Below are 18,253 nucleotides of genomic sequence, written 5' to 3' on the forward strand. Positions count from 1 at the left end.
CCATCGCTATCTGTGACCTATCACTGTGCACATCTTAAGATTCTCTATTTTAACAAGGTGTGCTGGCCCATTACTTTAATTCTAGTACTTGGGAACCAGACAAGTGGATCCCTGAATTTAAGGCCAGCCTGCTCTAGAGTAAGTTCCTGGGCATCCAGAGATACACAGAGAAATGCTATCTTAAAACAAACAAACAAAAAACGAAACAAAACAAAAAAACATCTGTTAACATTTCTATCAGTAACTACTCCTGCATGGGCATACAGTAAATTTTCTCAATCAAATACATGAACATACAACTATATTAAAATTGCATCTGACTCCAAATGTATATAACCCCTGTCATGTGTTCCCCATCATGATGAACTATAGCCTCAAACTGTAGTTAAATTAAATCCATGCTTCTTTAAAAAAAAAAAATCAGTATCAGTGTTTAGAATGCCATAAAGACAGTAAGCAGTTTGTTCCCCATTAAATGTAACTAAAAGTCTGGACAGAATGAATAAAATAATTATCTGAGGACTTCAAAATGGTAGCAGATAAAAGGAAACCACAATTAGAAAAAACATGGTTTAGTCAGAAGTGGGTTTCCTGGTTTTGTTTTCTCTATAACCTCCTGGTCTAGACTCAACTGCAACCCAAACCCAAAAGCACACTGACACAGACAGAAAGTGCTCCAATACAAATGTTGTCATTCTCATCTGAAGCACAGTAAAGAAGCCTTTTCTAGTGTCACAGAGGAAGGGAATTCTCCCAAGTTTTTAGACTTTGGGGAACATCACGGTCCTGTCCCTCTCTTCCTACACACCTGCCCAGGGAACATGGCAGCAGCTGTAAACCAATTTTGAAATTAGCCACTAGCTGACATAAATGCAAAATAGATGCAGATAGCTGAAAAAGTTCTAAAAATTAAGACATTTTGAATTTTAGTATATAGATTTGAGAACTAAAGCTAATGCCAGGCACATTCCTTGTAGATCTTTCTTAAAGGGTACACAGTAAGACTCTGTTGCCAAAACAAACAGAATTTCTCCATAGAATTTAAACAAGCATTTGATGAGTTCTTTTAGCTTGGTTTGAGGACAGATTTTCCAGCTCAAGCCCATAGCTCCCTACACAGCCAAGAATGTCCTTGAACTGTCCCTCCTGTTTCCACATCCCCAGTGTTAGAACTTCAGACACACTATATCTACCCAGTTTGTAGTGAGGATGGATTCCAGGACTTCTTATATGCAATGAAGCACTCTATCAAATGAGACCTTTCTCTGAACCCTCATGGCTGTGTGATCCTAACAGAAACAAAATGTCAAATACATAATCAGAAACCACTCTATAGAGTTCATAAAAGACAAACTACAAACAACAGAACCAAAATGACAATTCTTAGGATGGGACAAACAGCTATGCTTCAAGAAGCTGTTTTTAACTCCAGTATTAAGAATGCCGAAACAGGATTGCCCCCTGATGACCAAAAAAATCTGTGTCACATCCTATTTCTGATGTCAGCTTCATCAGAAATGTTACCAATATTAGATGAAGTAAACAAAAGAACATGTTTTTCTCGGGCTATTAACCCTTTGTTTTTTTCTGCAATTTTCACCACAAATAATGATATATTAATTTCTACTAATAAAAAAGCACAAAGAAATAGAAAATAATCCTAAATTCACACACACACACACCCCGCTCCTCTGTAAAGAAAAACCAAGAGTAAATTATCATGCATAAAAACACTTAAGGTAGCCGGGTGTTGGTGGTGCACGCCTGTAATCCCAGACTTCCCAGACTTTGGCAGAGGGAGGTGGATTTCCAAGTTGGAGGCCAGCCTGGTCTACAGAGTGAGTTCCAGTACAGCCAGGGCTATACAGAGAAACCCTGTCTTGAAAAAAACAAATCCAAAAAAACCAACCAAACAAACAAACAAACAAAAAACTAGACAGAATAATATGTGGCTGCATAATTCCAGCATTATAGAAGGTGCCGCAGGAGGACAAAGGGTTATATAAACCAGCTTAGACTACACATATAGATTCTGTCTCCCCCTCAAAGTGGCTTATGCCTATAATTACAGCACTTAAGAGAGAGAGAAAGACCTCAATAAATTCTAGGTGCATCTGGGCTATATAACATGCATGACAGCCTGGGCAACAAAACAAAAACAGAACCTAGGAAAGCAGGTGGTGTAACATGCCTTTAATCCCAGTACTCTGGGAGGCAGAGGCAGGCAGATCTCTTAAATTTAAGGCTAGCCTGGTCTACAGAGCTCCAGGACAGTCAGGGTACAGAGAGAAACCCTGTTATACAGAAGACAAAGAAGACAACAACAAAGGAGGAGGAGGAGAAGGAGAAGGAAGAGGAGGAAGAAGGAGGAAGAGGAGGGGGAGGAAGAGGGAAAAAGAAAGAGAAAATAAAAATGTTTTAAAAAGCTAACAAAACAAAAACAAGGCCTAGGACTGTGAGATGGATCAGAAGCAAAGTTGCCACCAAGCTTAATAACCTGAGTTTGATAAAGGAAAAGAAGTACCTCTTGCAAGATGTTTTTTCATTTCTGTGCACATGCACTCACAAATAAATAATAACAAAAAGGACAATTTATCCTCTTGATAACTTTTTGTTTATATTTAATTGTCCTAATTCTCCTAAGAAAATATATAGAAGAATGAGGAAAAATATATACATACACTAGAAAAATCTGAGAAGAAAAATATCAAAATATTTCTGAGCAAAAATATTATACAAACTATTACATTCATTACTACTACTACTACTACTACTACTACTACTACTACTACTACTACTATAAAGCAAGTGTAGATTTACTAAGGGAAAGTGAGGAAAACTCTTGAAAGTGGGAAGGATTCCAAGGGAGGCATACCATATTCTTTTACCACAAGTTTAATGTAGGCTAGCGGTTTTTTGTTTGTTTGTTTGTTTGTTTGTTTGTTTTGGTTTTTCGAGACAGGGTTTCTCTATATACTCCTGGCTGTCCTAGAACTCACTCTGTAGAACAGGCTGGCCTCAACCTCTGCCTCTCAAGTGCTGGGATTAAAGGCATGAGCCACCAATGCCCGGCGGCTAGCAGTTTCCTAAAACCGTTACTGTTATTCTAACCTCAGGAGGGCAATGTTTGTCTCTCACCCACAAAAATTAATTTCTACTGAAGCTGTTTAAACTACAAAACACAATTTTTACAAACTATTCTTAAGACAATATAGCTAAACATAGAAAAAAAGTTAAATAGCAAAATTTTGTACAAACAAGTCAATAGTAATGAACAAGGAAGGTTCTTAAAGTACTTAAATACTACTCCTTAGCCAGAAGTAGCAGTGCAGGTTTTTATTTCTAGCACCCAAAAGGCAGAGAGGCACAGGCAGACAATGGATCTCTGTGAGTTACAGGCCAGTTTGGTCTACATAGCAAGTTCCAAGTAGGCCAGAACTACACAATAAAATGCTGTCACAAACAAAACAAAGAGAAAGCAAAAAGCATAATTAAGTTATCAGTGATCTAGCCCCTGGAGAGATGGCTCAGCAGCTAGGAGCACTGACTTGGTCTTCCAGAGGTCCTGAGGTCAATTACCTGCAACCACATGGTGGCTCATAATCATCTATAATGAGATCTGGTGCCCTCATCTGGCCTGCAGGCATACAGTCAGAAGACTGTATTCATAATTAATAAATAAATCTTTAAATAAATCTATTTTTTAAAAATTATCAGAGATGGATAAAGAATCTAAATTTGTATAATCTAGATTATTTCATTTTACATTTAAAATGTAATAACCTATGTTTTAAATCCCAGTACCTCAGGTCTTTTGAGTTCAAGACCAGCTGAGTCTACAAAACAAATTCCAAGACAGGCCAGTTTTGTTACACAAAGCAACCCTGTCTTGAAAAACGAAACAAAGAAACAAAAAGTATTTACCACCCCAAAATCCTTTTATAGGCTAGCTAATATTTCTGTAATCACACAGAGAGAGAAAAGTTAAGAAATCTGTGCTACACAAGAGCCAGTAAAGAAAAACTATCAAATTTGAGTCAGGTGTAGTGGAACATGTCTTTAATCCCAAAACCTGGGAGGCAGAAGCAATCGGGTCTGAGTTCAAGGCCAACCTGGTCTACAGAGAAGAGTTCCAGGATAGCCAGCTCTAAACAGAGAAACTCTTATCTTGAACAACAATGGGGCTTGGTTGGAAAGAGATAGCTCAGCAGTAAAAACAATGGATGTTCTTCCGGGAATCTGAGTTCAGTTCCCAGCACCCATAGGAAGGTTCATTCAGTTCACAACCATCTATAACTCCAGTTTAAAGGCATCCAACACCCTCTTCTGGCCTCCACAGCACCAGATGTGCAGGCAAAAGACCGAAACACCTTTATAACATTTTTAAAAAGCCAAATTTATTTTGAAGTTGTAGTGGTCAACAATGTCCGAACTGCAAGATTAATAGAAACATTTTTTTAAGTAACAAAATTATTTTAACTATCTGTAGGAGCTCAGACTGCATTTAATCAAGGACATCAGATTCAGCAGGTTTAGCAATGAAATGGAATCCACAGGCAACAACTAACATTAAGAACAGAGAAGCAAATCAGGAATGGGAGTCAACTAACTACTTTGTCAATAACAGAAATGAATTTCCAACCAAGATAAAAGGAGATGCTAGCCACTCCAAATTTTGATCCCAACATGAGAAGCAAGTAGAGCTTTGACAACTGCTTTATCATACAAATCCCTGCTGCCTGATATTTGAAACTGAAGAACAAAATGAAGCTGCTGCTTCCCCACTTAACCAAACTTACTATATACAAACACTATGACTGCTGAGAAACTGAACTATGTGCAGTAAAAGCATCCTATTAGAAGGGAGGGAAGAATGAAGGAGAAGAAAATAAAAAGAAACAAATGTAGGTACTCCAAAAAGAAAACAAATACTAATACTAAATACTAAGAGAAAGAAAATATAACTTGAAATTTGCTTTTATATGAACTAGCTTCTAAATTTCACTATGATAACATTCTAAAATCAATTCTCCTTACTCAAGCCATACCGTTCCTAGGTCTTGTGAATTGTGCTAGATTTTACTCAAAAAAAAGGTTAAGAAGCACTTATTCCCATTTTATTTCTTCAAGATCAGTGACTGTGTTACATAGTAATGAAGTCACAAACAAGACAAGGTTATGCTATACCACCTTTAAAACAAAGTCAAGTAGTACCATCTATAACACTTGGCACTGAGTGGGAAAGGTTTACTCCTTGTTTGTCTTTTCTGTATTTCCTATTATGTAAAAGTTTTATTTTAACCTAGGACTTTTGTTTTATGCAATCAAATATTCCCTTTGGAGGATTCCTTAATTAAGTCTACTTCCCAAAGAGATATATGAAGTAAACTATTTGTAAATAGGACATAAAAGTGATAAAGCTCGTATTTTGTGCAGTGACATTCATAAACATAGGAAAAGCCAGGAAGGGAGGAGCCACAAAAAGGGATTGTGAGAGAAAGTCTTCTTCCTTTCCTCTGGGGGCAGCCATCAGGTAAGCCAAGATGGATGCATACAAATACATGCAGGAGCTATGGAGGAAGAAACAGTCCGACATGATGCACTTTCTTCTGAGGGTCTGCTGCTGACAATACCACCAGCTCTCTGGGCTGCACAGGACTCCCCGCCCCACCGGCCTGATAAATCACGAAGATTGGGGTACAAGGCGAAGCAAAGTAGTCATTTACGGATTTGTGTGTGCCGTGGTGGTCCCAAACGCGTTGGGTTCCTAAGGGTGCAACTTCGGCAAGCCTGTCCGCCATGGTGCTAACCAGCTGAAATTTGCCCAAAGCCTTCGGTCTGTTGCTGAGGAAAGAGCTGAGTGCCATTGTGGGGCTTTGAGAGTCCTGAATTCCTACTGGGTTGGTGAAGATTCCACATATAAATTTTTTGAGGTTATCATCATTGATCCATTCCATAAAGAAGAAATCCTGACATCCAGTGTATCACCAAACCAGTCCACAAGCACAGAGAGATGCATGGGCTGACATCTGTTGGCCAAAAGACCCGTGGCCTTGGAAAGGGCCACAAGTTCCACCACACCATTGGTAGTTCTCACCATGCAGCAATACTCTCCAACTCCACCGTTACTGCTAATAATACATGTGGTATTTCTAGAATTCATATCCAATAAACAATTTAGGTCAAAAAAAAAAAAAAAAGAAAGACAAAAAAAGAAAAGCCAGAAAGAAAACTGGAAAACATTATTATACACAAAGTTGTCTAAGATAAATCAATGAGAAAATACTGGGGCTGGAGAGATGGCACTGACTGCTCTTCCAAAGGTCCAGAGTTCAATTCCCAGCAACCACATGGTAGCTTACAACCATCTGCAATGTGACCTGACACCCTCTTCTGGAAAACTGAAGACAACCACAGTATACTCATATACAGAAGGGTCTTGAGTTCCACACCAACCTGTGCTATGTTTCAAAAACAAGCAAAACACACACACCTAACATTTGGCAGAAAACTAATAAAAAGAAGAAATGTTCATAAATCAAGCACAATTAAAAACACAAAAACAATCATAATTTTGTAAGAAAAACTTCAGATGGAAATATAACAGCCAGAACTACACAGAGAAACCCTTCCTTGAAAAACTTTATATAGAGAAACGAGGGGGGGAGGGGAGGAGGGGGGGAGGGAAGGAAGGAGATGTGAAGAAAAGGAAAAAAACAAAGCAAGCCTGTATCTAATATGCTTATTTTGTCCTACCTCCAAGGACTAGCCATTGGCTGGTATATGGGAACTGGGATTTGAAGAAAAATGGTTCTGTACAAACTGTGTGGTTTATGCTACATACTTCTAGAAGTTAGTTGGGAATTGAGTTTGTTACCCTCTTCTCAATAAAAACTTTTTAGTTTTTTTGTTTGTTTGGTTTGGTTTGGTTTTTCAAGACAGGATCTCTGTGAAGAAGCCCTGGCTGTCCTGAACTCACTTTGTACACCAGGCTAGCCCTGAACAAAGATCTGCCTGCCTCTGCTTCCTGAGTGCTGGGATTTAAACACATGCACCACCATGCCTGGGGTCCAATACCTTGTTTCTTAACATGCAATTTACTCCTTGTCATATCATTCCTACAGGAACTAATCATTGTATAATCTTACTCCTCCTCCAAACTTCCTCCAAATTTCACCTCAAGCACATCTTCCATTTGTTCACTTCAATTTGAATTTTCTGTGTGCATATACATGTTCATGTATGTATGCCTGTGGGGAGAGTTAAGAGGTCAACCTCAAGTATGAAGTAGCAGCCCTCCACCTTCCTTTTTAAGATATTCTCTCACTTGGGCCTGGGGCTAAACAATGATTGGACTGGCTGTTGAGCAGGGATCTGCCAATCTTTCTTCCCCAGCCCTAAAATTACAAGCATACAGTACTATATGGCTTTTTATGTGGGTGCTGAGGATTCAAACTTAGGTACTTATGAAGTAGGTAGTAAGCACTTAACCAAATGAACCATCTTCCCAGCATTGTTTTGTTTTGCTTTGTTTTTGAAAATAAGGTTTTATGTAGCCTAAAGAGCCTTTAAACACGAAATCCTGCCCCCATATGCAACCAAGTAATGAGATTATAGGCCCAAACACCATGTCTTGCTTCTACCATACCCAATTTTGAACTGAATTCTTTGTCATAATAGATGACAACTATTAGTATGACTAAAAGCTGAACCCTATGTATGTGTCTTACAGAATCAAACCTGGAGGTGGTTATCAGGAATCTCTCCCACAAAAAGACACTGAAGAGTCTGTTGCTAAGAGACAATGCTCTAAAAGAATAGCTGAAAGTTTTTAAGGCAGAAAAGTACTTTCAGAAAGAATCTGAACAATAAATAATGAAAGACAAGTCAAGCACATTGACCTACTCCAGCACTTAAGAGGCAGAATGATCAAGTTCAAGGCCATCCTTGATGCATAGGGAATTCTACACTACTGTGGGTTACATGAAACCCTGTCTCAAAAAATATAAAAGTGACATAAAAGAATAGGGGATTGGGGAGCTGGAGAGAGGTTTCAGTGGTTAAGAGCACTGGCTGTTCTTCCAAGAGATCTGGGTTCAATTCCCAACACCCACAGTCCTCCAGTTGTTGGAGTCACAACTGTAACTCCAACTTCAGGGGATTCAATGTCCTCCTCTGACCTCCAGGAGCACCAGATATGTACACAGTATACAAAGATACATACAGGCAAAACACCCAAACATATAATAAATTTGAAAAATAATAATAAAGAGCAAATATATGGTAAGCGTAAGTAAGCTATTCTCATGAACTTTAAATTTTTTCCATGACAAAATACAAGAATTATAGTTTTTCATAGCCTTTCTAATTTGTAGTGTCATAAGACAATGACAATACATACAAGTGATAGTAAAGGGAACTATATAGTGATAAGTAAAATAACATACTCATTGTTAGGCGTCTAAGCTCCATCCCACAGTTACCTGGCAACAGCCAGGTAGGCCTGGCCCACTATAAAAGGGGATGCTTGCCTCAGCGAGGGTTTGCTGAGGCACACACACACACACACACACACACACACACACACGCCCCACACACCCATAGAACATATTCTTAAGCTGCTTTCTCTTTTTATAATCACAACACTCATGAGTAGAAAATTAAGTTTATACTGAATTCTCTAGAGCAATGGAGGAGTGGGGACAATACACACAGTGAGACAACTGAAAAAGAAGGTGTGGCTCATAGCTGAGGCTAGGTGACTGAGGAAGAAGATCAACAGAAATTTGAGGTCAGCTTGGACTAGAGTTAGAGGCTCTATCTCAAAGAACCAAGTAAGTGAAAGTGGCTCCTAAGACCCCATCCCTTCCTAGGAATCAGTTAATGGTTGCTAAGAAGTAGTAAGAGGCATTTTCTTCAGTGGCTACACTGGGAAGGTGACTGACCACAAGCCTGTAAATAACCCCTCATCCGTGTACCTGGTATCAACCCAAATGAAAAAAATCAGTGGGCCGCCAAACTGTTGACAAAGAAAATAGAAGGGGGAACTTAGCTGGGAAGAGGAAGGTGTCAGCAGAAGATCAACAAGGAAGGATAACAGGATAAAAATTATAGAAATTTACCATGTACATGTATGAAAATGTAATGTGTCACAGTTGGGGGTAGGCTTTTAGACTCTCCTAGTCACTTGGGAGCCAATCTTCTGTTTGCCTTTGGAACAAGCTGTAGAACTCTCAGCTCCTTCTCCAGCACCATGCCTGCCTGGATGCTACCATGCTTCCCTCCTTGGTGATACAGGACTGAACCTCTGGAATTATAAGTCAGCCCCATTTAAATGTTGTCCTTTATAAGAGTTGCCTTGGTGTCTGTTCACAGCAGTATAACCCAAACTAAAACACCCTGTTACACTTCAGGAAACCAGCAGAACCTGAGAAAGATACAACTGGAGAACTAAATGTGTAAGACATATGAATAGAAGGAATATGAAGTGAAAACAAGATGAAGCCCACATAAAAAAAAGCAGCCAGCTACACATAGGTCCCAGACCTCTGTAATAAATCCCACACAACTCAACCGACCTAAAATAGATGTTATCTCCTGCATAAAGTTATATAATTCCTAGAATAAAAACACATCAGATCAATTTCCTCACCACCACCTTTTCAGCCTTCTCCAAATATATTTCACAATACTCAAAGATAAATTAGCAATAAACTATTTCTAGTCTTCTCAATTTGTGCATTTTACAATGACTTTACATATTAACCTATAAATCTTTTACCCATCATCTTTAAGATTTTTATTTTATTTTTGTGTATGTGAGCATTCACATGTATATGTGTACACACACACACACACACACAAATGCCCTGAAGTCTGGCTAGGAATTTGGGTTCTCAACAAGAATATTTCATAACACTAAGTCATCTCTCCAGCCCTTACCGACCAGTAATAGTACTGAGGTCTATTAAATTTGACTTTGCTTCTTAGAAACCTCTCAAATTTTATTAATTTACCACTATACAGCTTCAACAATGTATTTATTCTTAATCTTAACTATACATTTTATTACCCAATTTAGATTAAACAATATACATTTATCTCACAATTTCTGTATGCCTGGGTTCCAAGAACATTAAGCTGTGAAAATCAAAAAGTTTCCTTCTAAATATTAGGGATTTATGTTTTGCTTGGTGGTTCATACTGGCTGTTGGGTTGGAGACCAACCTGTAATACACAGTAAATTCCAAATGGGTTACAAAGACATTATCTCAAAACAAAACACAAAAATTAGGAAGAGAATGAGGGAAAGCACCAAAACTGTCCACAGAAACAAATTATTTGAAATTGAGTATCACTAAACCAGCTATTGAATAATTCAAACATCAGTGGCTTATATTCCAGAGGCTTGGGAATGTGGTTCAGCTAGTATTCAGCTTGCCTGGGATGCAAGAAGCCCTGGATTTCATTCCCAGCAAGGCATGCATCCCACCACCATGTAATTCTGTCATTGTGGCACCCACTTGTAACTCCAGCACTCAGGAGAATCAAGAGCTCAAGGTCAAGCCAGGCGTGGTTATGAATGCCTTAAGTCATAGCACTTGGGAGACACAGGCAGGTGGACCTGAGTTCAAGTGCAGCCTGGTCTATAGAGCTAGTTCCAGGACAGCTAGGACTACACAGAGAAACCCTGTCTTGGGGAGTATGGGGACCTGGAGAGAACTCAAGGGTATCTGGTTATCCTCATATAGCAAGAGGGCATTGCAAGAGGCTAGCACAGGCTACCTGAGCTAAATAAATAAAATCACTTAGTCCCCTCTACACATACACCTCTATACCTCCTCCCAGCTCACTCTCTACAGGGTCTCAAGCCCAAACTACCTCAAACTTATGAAGCAGAGAATGACTCTGAACCCTCTGATTACAAGAGTATGTCAAGACATCAGTTTATGCCATGAATCATCAGTTTATGCCATGAATGCAGTGCTGGGGACAGAACCAATTCGTTAATGTTAGGCAAGCATTCTTCAGGCTGTGCTACATCCCCATCCTACAACTTTTAATCTCTTAATGGGAAAAATATTTCCTAAGATCCCAAAACCCAAAAAGAAGGAAAGGTAAAGGGTGGTCGACTTGATTACATTATCACTGAACGTACAGGGGATAGATGGCTCAGCAGTGAAGAGCACTTCCATGTTCAGTTCAGATAGCTCACAATCAACTATAACTCCAGTTCCATGGAAGTCAAATGCCCTCTTCTGATCTCTATGGGTACCGCACAGGCATTTATAGACACACAAATCAATCAATCAATCAATCAATCAATCCTCTCTCTCTCTCTCTCTCTCTCTCTCTCTCTCACACACACACACACACATACACACACACACCACACACACACATACACAAAGTAAATCTTAAATATTTATGTACAGGGGGTGCATACTTGGACACATGAACAGGACAGAGGCCAGTAAGATGGCTCAGTGTAAATGCGTTTGCTAAATAAGCCTGGCAACCTGAGTTTGATCTACAAAACCAATGGAACCCACAAGAGAAACAACTCACAAAAGTTGTCATCTGACCTTCAAGTGCAAGCCATGGCATACACACACCAAACACAAATTAAAAATATTTGTACAGAAAAGAAAATCTCCATGAATCCATTTTAAAAACAGAGAAACAGATCTGTAACATAACAAAGGGCTAATTACCTTCACATACAAAACACTTAGAAATTGACGTGAAGGAAATTTATAAGGAAATTCCAACACTGGGAAAGTAAAATGTCTTTAAAAAGGAAAGACAGAAAGGCAGACCATGCAATAGGGGCTGGAGAGAGCTCGGTGGTTAAGAATGTTCTTCCAGGAACGAAGCAGTTTCCAGTACCCATGTCAGGCAGTTTATAGCTGCTCTAGCTCTAGCTCCAGCTCCAGGGTATCTAACACCTTCTGCAGGTACCTACATACACATGGTATACATAAATGAAGACAGCCACATACATATAAATAAAATTTAAAATTTAAAGTCCAGGAAATAAGGTAGGAAAAAAGACAAAGAAACAATCTGAATAGTCAAGTTTACTGGTTAAAAAACACAAATAACCAGGCACGTTGGTGTTCTTCTGCAATCCCATACACTCAGTAGACTGATGCAAGACCAACTCTGGCTACCAATTAAGATGAAGTTCAATCTTGGCAACTTAGTAAGACTGTCTCAAAAATTAAAATAAGGGGGGGGGGGGTACCACGCTATAAATATAGTACTTGCCTAGCAAACACAAGGCCCTAAATTCAATTCCCAGTACAGGAGGTAGGAAGTGGAATATAGAAACAGTCAATAAACATGGGAAATTGTTTTAGCTCTATATTGTCCAATAATACCTACTAGCCACATACTGCCACTTACAAGTAGTTACAGTTAAATAAAAATTTAAATGCAGTTCTAGGATGCACTTTAGGTACTCATGTGATGAATACTTTTAGCATATAACAGATACCATTATATTCTGATATAAAATACTTCCCCAAAGGGCTCAAGTATTGAAGGATTGGTTCCTAATGAGGCAGTGTTCAGGTAGAGGGATTGAGGGAAGCGAATAGACTGTGAAGCCATGACTTCAACAAAGGATAAACTCATTGATGGATCTGCAATCTGATAAATGCTAAACAGGTAAGGCCTGGTTTTAAGAATGTCCTAGGCAGGAGTTGGTGGCCCACACCTTTAACCCTAGCATCCTGGAGGCAGCAGCAGACAGAAGTGAGGACACCAGCCTGTATACAGAGCAAGTTCCAGGACAGCTACACAGAGAAATCCTGTCTCAAAAAACAAATCAAAACAAAACAAACAACAAAAGACTAAGTCCTTGGAGAGAGAAAGAGAGAGACAGAGAGAGAACGAGCACATGTACCTTGTCCCAGTTTGTTTCTCTGTGCCTGTGCACTGGCTTCTAGCACTTGCACACTCTCCCTAACCCTGCTACCATGAAATTTGTCTCAAAAAAATGAGAAGGGGGCAGCTATTTAGTTGTTGGCATGAAAAACATCCATGATATTCATAAAGAAAGCAAATTATAGAACTTTATGTAATATACACCTCCACCTGTTTGTATATTTAGTAGAATGACAATCATAGCTAGCTTGAGTAGAATTTTTAAACATAATTTTTATGTGGTTGAGTGTTTTGCCTGCATGTATGTGTGTGTTTATGTGTTTCCCCAAGGGTCAGAGAGGGCATTGCATCCCCTAGAACTGGAGTTATGAATGGTTATGAGCCACCATGAGGTTGCTAGGAACTAAACCTAGGTCCACTGCAAGAAAAACAAATGATCTTAACCACTAAGCATCTCTCCAGCTCTAAACTGAACATTTTTAGTATTTTAGTATGCACATTTTCAGTAGACTAAACTCATCTGGAATTAACTATCTCTATCCTCTTTTTTTTTTTAATTTATTTTATGTATATGAGTACACTGTAGCTGTATTCAGACAAACTAGAAGAAGGCATTTGATCCTATTACAGATGGTTGCTGGGAATTGAACTCAGGACCTCTAGAAGAGCAGTCAGTGCTTAACAGCTGAGCCATCTCTCCAGCCCACCTCTGTCTGCGGTTTTTTAAATAGTGGAAATATATAAATTTAATAAAATTGGTTTGTTTCTTTATTTCTGAGGAAGTTTCACGAAGCCTAGGCTGGCCTCAAACTCTATGTAGCCGAAGCTAGCCTTGAATTCCTGCTGGATTGTCATAAACATGAGCAACCATGGGGCTTCTATATTTGATTTTAAAGCATGTAATATTAAGTCATATTGATAGTTTTTAAATTTAGTATATTCAGTAACATGGGACAAAACTAAAAATATAATGAATCATATTGCACCAAAATTAAGAAAATATATATAATACCAGAAAACTGAATGCTGAATTCTTCCATGTAAAAAGAATATAAAAATAGAAGGGTAGTCAGAACTTTTGAAAAATAACAGGCAGGTTTTTGTATCAATCAATTTCTATAGTCAGATTTCCTCTTCCTATCACATAGTTTTGTCTTTTTTTTCTTAAGGGGAAGAACTGGCCTCAAACGTTGAGACCCTTTTACTTGAGCTTCCCAAGAGTTGGATTTTAGTTATATGCTACAAAACCCTAGCTCTAGACAATATTTACATTAACAAAACCAGATGTGGAGATTGCACGCCTGTTAATCTCAGCACTTGGGAAGTGGAGATAGGAGAATAAAGCAGTAGGCAGCTTTGCAAATTTGAGATTTTTCTTCTCAAGTTTTCATAATCTAGGAGATACAGCAGTAGCTCCTTTTGTAGCAAACATTTTTTTAGATTTTTGGAAATAGGACCCAGCTACCTAGGACAAATTGGCCTTAATATAAAGATATTTTTGCTTCTTCCACAAGATGCCGGATCGCAAGCCAGGCAGTGATGGCACACGCCTTTAATCCCAGCACTTGGGAGATGGAGGCAGGTGTATTTCTGTTCTACAGAGTGAGTTCCAGGACAGCCTGGAGAATCCCTGTCTCGAAAAACAAAGTAAACAATACATAAATAAAGATGCTGGATTGCAACCCGGTCCCAACATGGCCCTATAGAAATTTTTAACTTAATATCCAAAATAGTTATTTTCCTGGAGACAGAAAACTTTTCAAGTCAGGGTTTCTCTGTGTAGCCCTGGCCATTCTGGAACTCTCTCTGTAGGCCTTGAACTTAAAGAGATCTGTCTGCCTCTGCCTCCCAAGTGCTGGAACTAAAGGTGTGCTCCACTACTCCTAGCTCCAAAATAGATTATTTTCTGTTTTGCCTTCAACAAGGTAGGAGGTGTGTAGACTTTCAGGACAGAAATATAAAAACAAGGAGGAGGAGAGGGAAATTGGCTCAATGTAAAGCACTTACAGAACAAACATAAGGCCCAGAGTTCAGATGGCAAAAGACAGAAAAGTCAGGGTGTGGGGGTTCCAAGGATAGCTCAGTGGATAAAGGCACTCTTCCAGAAGGCCAAGGTTCAGCTCACAACCATCTCTAACTGTAGTTCTAGGGGGCCAGAAACACTCTTCTGACCCCAGGTCTACAGATGGTGAAAAGACACACATGCAGACAAAATACCCATACACATAATACAATTTTTGAAAACGTTTTTTTTAAGTCCAGGTGTAAATGGCGGCCTCATCTTATCATTTCCAGTGCCTGGAAAGTAGAGATGGGCAAGCTGGCCAGCTACTCTGTGTAGAGCAACTGGCAAGCTTCCATTTTAGTGACAGACCTTCCCTCAGTAAATAAAATGGAGAGCAACTGAGAAAAGCACCTAATGTCATCCTCTGGCTCTCACGCAGATTTAGACACGCACAGGAATCTCTCCTCACAAAAAGATGCATAAAAATATAACAAATGATGTGGTTTTTTTTAATGCGGAAAAGGGGCTCTTGGTGGGATAACTATGTAAAAGTGCCTTTCTATACAAGTGCTCTTAACCACTAAGTAGCTCCCCAGCCTACTTTCTGTCTTTTAAACACTATTATTCACAAATTTTAGCTAGGGCACAAAATAAGCAAATATTATCATTGTTAAAAAAAAAAATCAAACAAGTGCAAAATTATTCTTCCTATTTGTCACAATTTCCTAACCATTAAACTATTTAACCCAAAAAGATCATAATTCACATGGTACTGTATAGACTGTGTGCATGCTTATAATCCCAGTTTAAGGCCAGTCTGGTCTACATAAAGGGTTCTTAACTAGTAAGGGCTACAGAAAGAGTCCATCTTACAAAAAGATAGTGAGACTGCTGAGATGCTGTAATCTTAGCACTTTGGATGCTAAGGCCTGCCTAGGCGGCAAAGTGAAACCTGGTCTCAAAAATTAAAACCTAATAAATAAATAATGATGTCATAGACACTTAAAATTAATTCACATAATTAGTTTTGGGATTCAAATATTTTAAGCAAGATTTAAATCGAATCTTCTCTTTTATTAACAGTAAGCAGTCAGTCACAAGGTGTCCCTGAAACTTCTGTGGAAGAGAAACTCCTTACCACCAAAAAAATTATTTCTAGAGTTGTCTTTTAGAGGAAACTACCAGTATAGTCACAAAGACATACTCTAAGTGGGCTGGGGGTATAGTTCAAGTGGTAGAGTATTTTGCCTAAAATGTGTGATGCTCTAGGCTCTATCCTCAGAATCCCATAAAACTGTGCATGGTAGTACATGTCTACAAACCCAGCACTCAAAGGGAAAAGGCAAGAAGATTGCTGCAAACTTTAGGTAATCATTTCTGTGAGATGCTATCCTCAAATAAACAAACAGAAAAAATTCAACAAAAAACACACATGCTTATAGAAACAAAATACAGGTTGAATAACCAATATAATTCAAATGTGGGGAAACAAGACTGACTAGGCAATAAAAGAATGAACTGAGTTATTTTCTTCATACTTTTTTAAATTTCTCCATGATGAACATTATTTTTGAATTCTGCAAGTTTCATTTTAAAAATAAACAAGAGTCAGTCAGTGGTGGTTCATACTCCCCGGACTTGGGAGGTAGAGGCAGGGGGATCTCTGAGGTCAAGGCCAGCCTGGTTTACAGAGTTCCAAGGCAGAGAAACCCTGTCTCAAAAAATAAATTAACAAACAATCCAGGACTATTGAGATTCCTCGGAGGGTAAATGTGCTGTCGAGCACGCCTGATAACCTGAGTTCAATCCTAGGAGCCCTCCATCAACCCCTACAAGTCGTCCTATCACCTCTACATGTGTGTACTATGGCACGTACACATTCCATCCCTAACACACACACACACACACACCTTTTAAAAGAGAAAATAAAAGATATAATCCATAAAGGTTCAGTTATTAGGACCCACTATGTTGTCCACTATTTAAGAGGTTGAAATGATACTACTGCTTGATGAAATTTCTCTCCTTACGGTTCCTTTTCTTCATAAATACATGTTTTACATTTTTCAAAAAAAGGTTTCTCACAAATACTCATTGTCAAATGACTTCTAAATTCCATATACAAAATTGGCGCGAGGGGCACTGATCACAATTTCATTGGTCCGGTCCACCTTCACTTTAGCTTTAAAAAAAAAAAAAAAAAGAAAGAGAAGAAAAAAAAGAAAAAAAAAAAGAAAGCAAGCCAATAAACTACACGTCCCACCATGCACTGCTGTCTTGCTCTGAGTAGGTCTCTACGGAAACGGAAAAAAAAATTCTCCAAGTCCCACCTGTTACTTCGTTTCTAAACACCTCCAGCACTTTCGGCTCCGGCTGCAAACACAAAAGCCTCGTGACCCCACATTGGCTCCCAGGGCAAGATAAGCAGGGGCCCCCGGTCTGGCGGCACGTCTGCTCCCCGGGAGGACGCCACCGAGCTCCGGCGCTCCCCTCTCCTTTCCGGGGCTGGAAACACGCACAAGCTGCCTCCTGTCTGCATCCAATCGGGGCTCTCCGAGGCGCACAAGGGAGAAGAACCGGTTACTGGGCAAGCACAACACACTGGGCCGAGACAAGGGCTAACAGAGTGGGGGCGACAGCGACATGACCCCGACAGGCAACCTCAGAACACCGAGGGGTCCCGGTCGTAGCCCCCGCGAGAAGCGGCAGCCGCGCCACGGATCACTCGCGCCGACGCCTCGGTCTCTTCACGGCTCGCCAACGCGACCCTAACCGCCGCTCTCTGCGCGCGCTTTCGTGCTCCTCAACCCGGTCGCGGGGCCAAGTGACCTCCCTTTCCCTGCGACGGGTGGCCAGCGAGAAAACAAACTCCTGCCAGCCTTTCTCTCTGCTCCCTCCTCCTTACCGTCTTGGCGGCCTCCGCCCAGGTCCTGCCCTTCTTCCTTCGGCCCTTTTCCCTCATGTCGGTAGTTGAACTGACTGGGAGGCTTCCGTGCCCCTGCTCCGGCTGCGTTCCCTTGCCTGCTGCGCCCTGCACTGCTTTTCCCGCGGTGCCGGGAAAGGTGGGAGAAAGGGGAAGTCGGACCGGAGAAGCAACTCAGCGAGGAAGCGGCCGCGGAGGCGCGCAGTGGGGGGGGGGGGGTGCTCTATGGGGCGGCCGGTCCTGCTGCCGTTGCCACTGCTACCGCCGCTGCCATATTGGGTTCTTACTGTACAGGCAGCCGCTGTGGTCATGTGATCCCTCCCGCGCGGCCGTCACTACTGTACGCAGCAGGCCGCACGAACGAGCGCGCATTGCGCGCGCCCCGAGCCTCGGTGCTGGAGCCGGCTGTCTGAAGCAGTTAGCCACGCCCCCGC

At 40.3% G+C, this 18,253-nt stretch overlaps 1 protein-coding gene across 2 annotated transcripts in view; it reads right to left on the bottom strand.

Moving 5' to 3' along the window:
* Asxl2 (ASXL transcriptional regulator 2) overlaps positions 1 to 18,125 on the bottom strand; it is a 95,841-nt gene extending 77,716 nt beyond the window's left edge. Inside the window, exon 1 of one of the 2 annotated variants that reach the window (XM_052186202.1) lies at positions 17,802 to 18,125. In XM_052186202.1, coding sequence (XP_052042162.1) covers positions 17,802 to 17,858 — 57 coding nt within the window. In that variant the 5' untranslated portion in view covers positions 17,859 to 18,125. The remainder of the gene's footprint in view (positions 1 to 17,801) is intronic. The other variant, XM_052186201.1, reaches the window with a different exon arrangement.
* Between the last annotated feature and the right edge of the window lie 128 nt (positions 18,126 to 18,253).

Source organism: Apodemus sylvaticus, chromosome 6, assembly GCF_947179515.1.
Source record: "Apodemus sylvaticus chromosome 6, mApoSyl1.1, whole genome shotgun sequence".
Taxonomy (NCBI): domain Eukaryota; kingdom Metazoa; phylum Chordata; class Mammalia; order Rodentia; family Muridae; genus Apodemus; species Apodemus sylvaticus.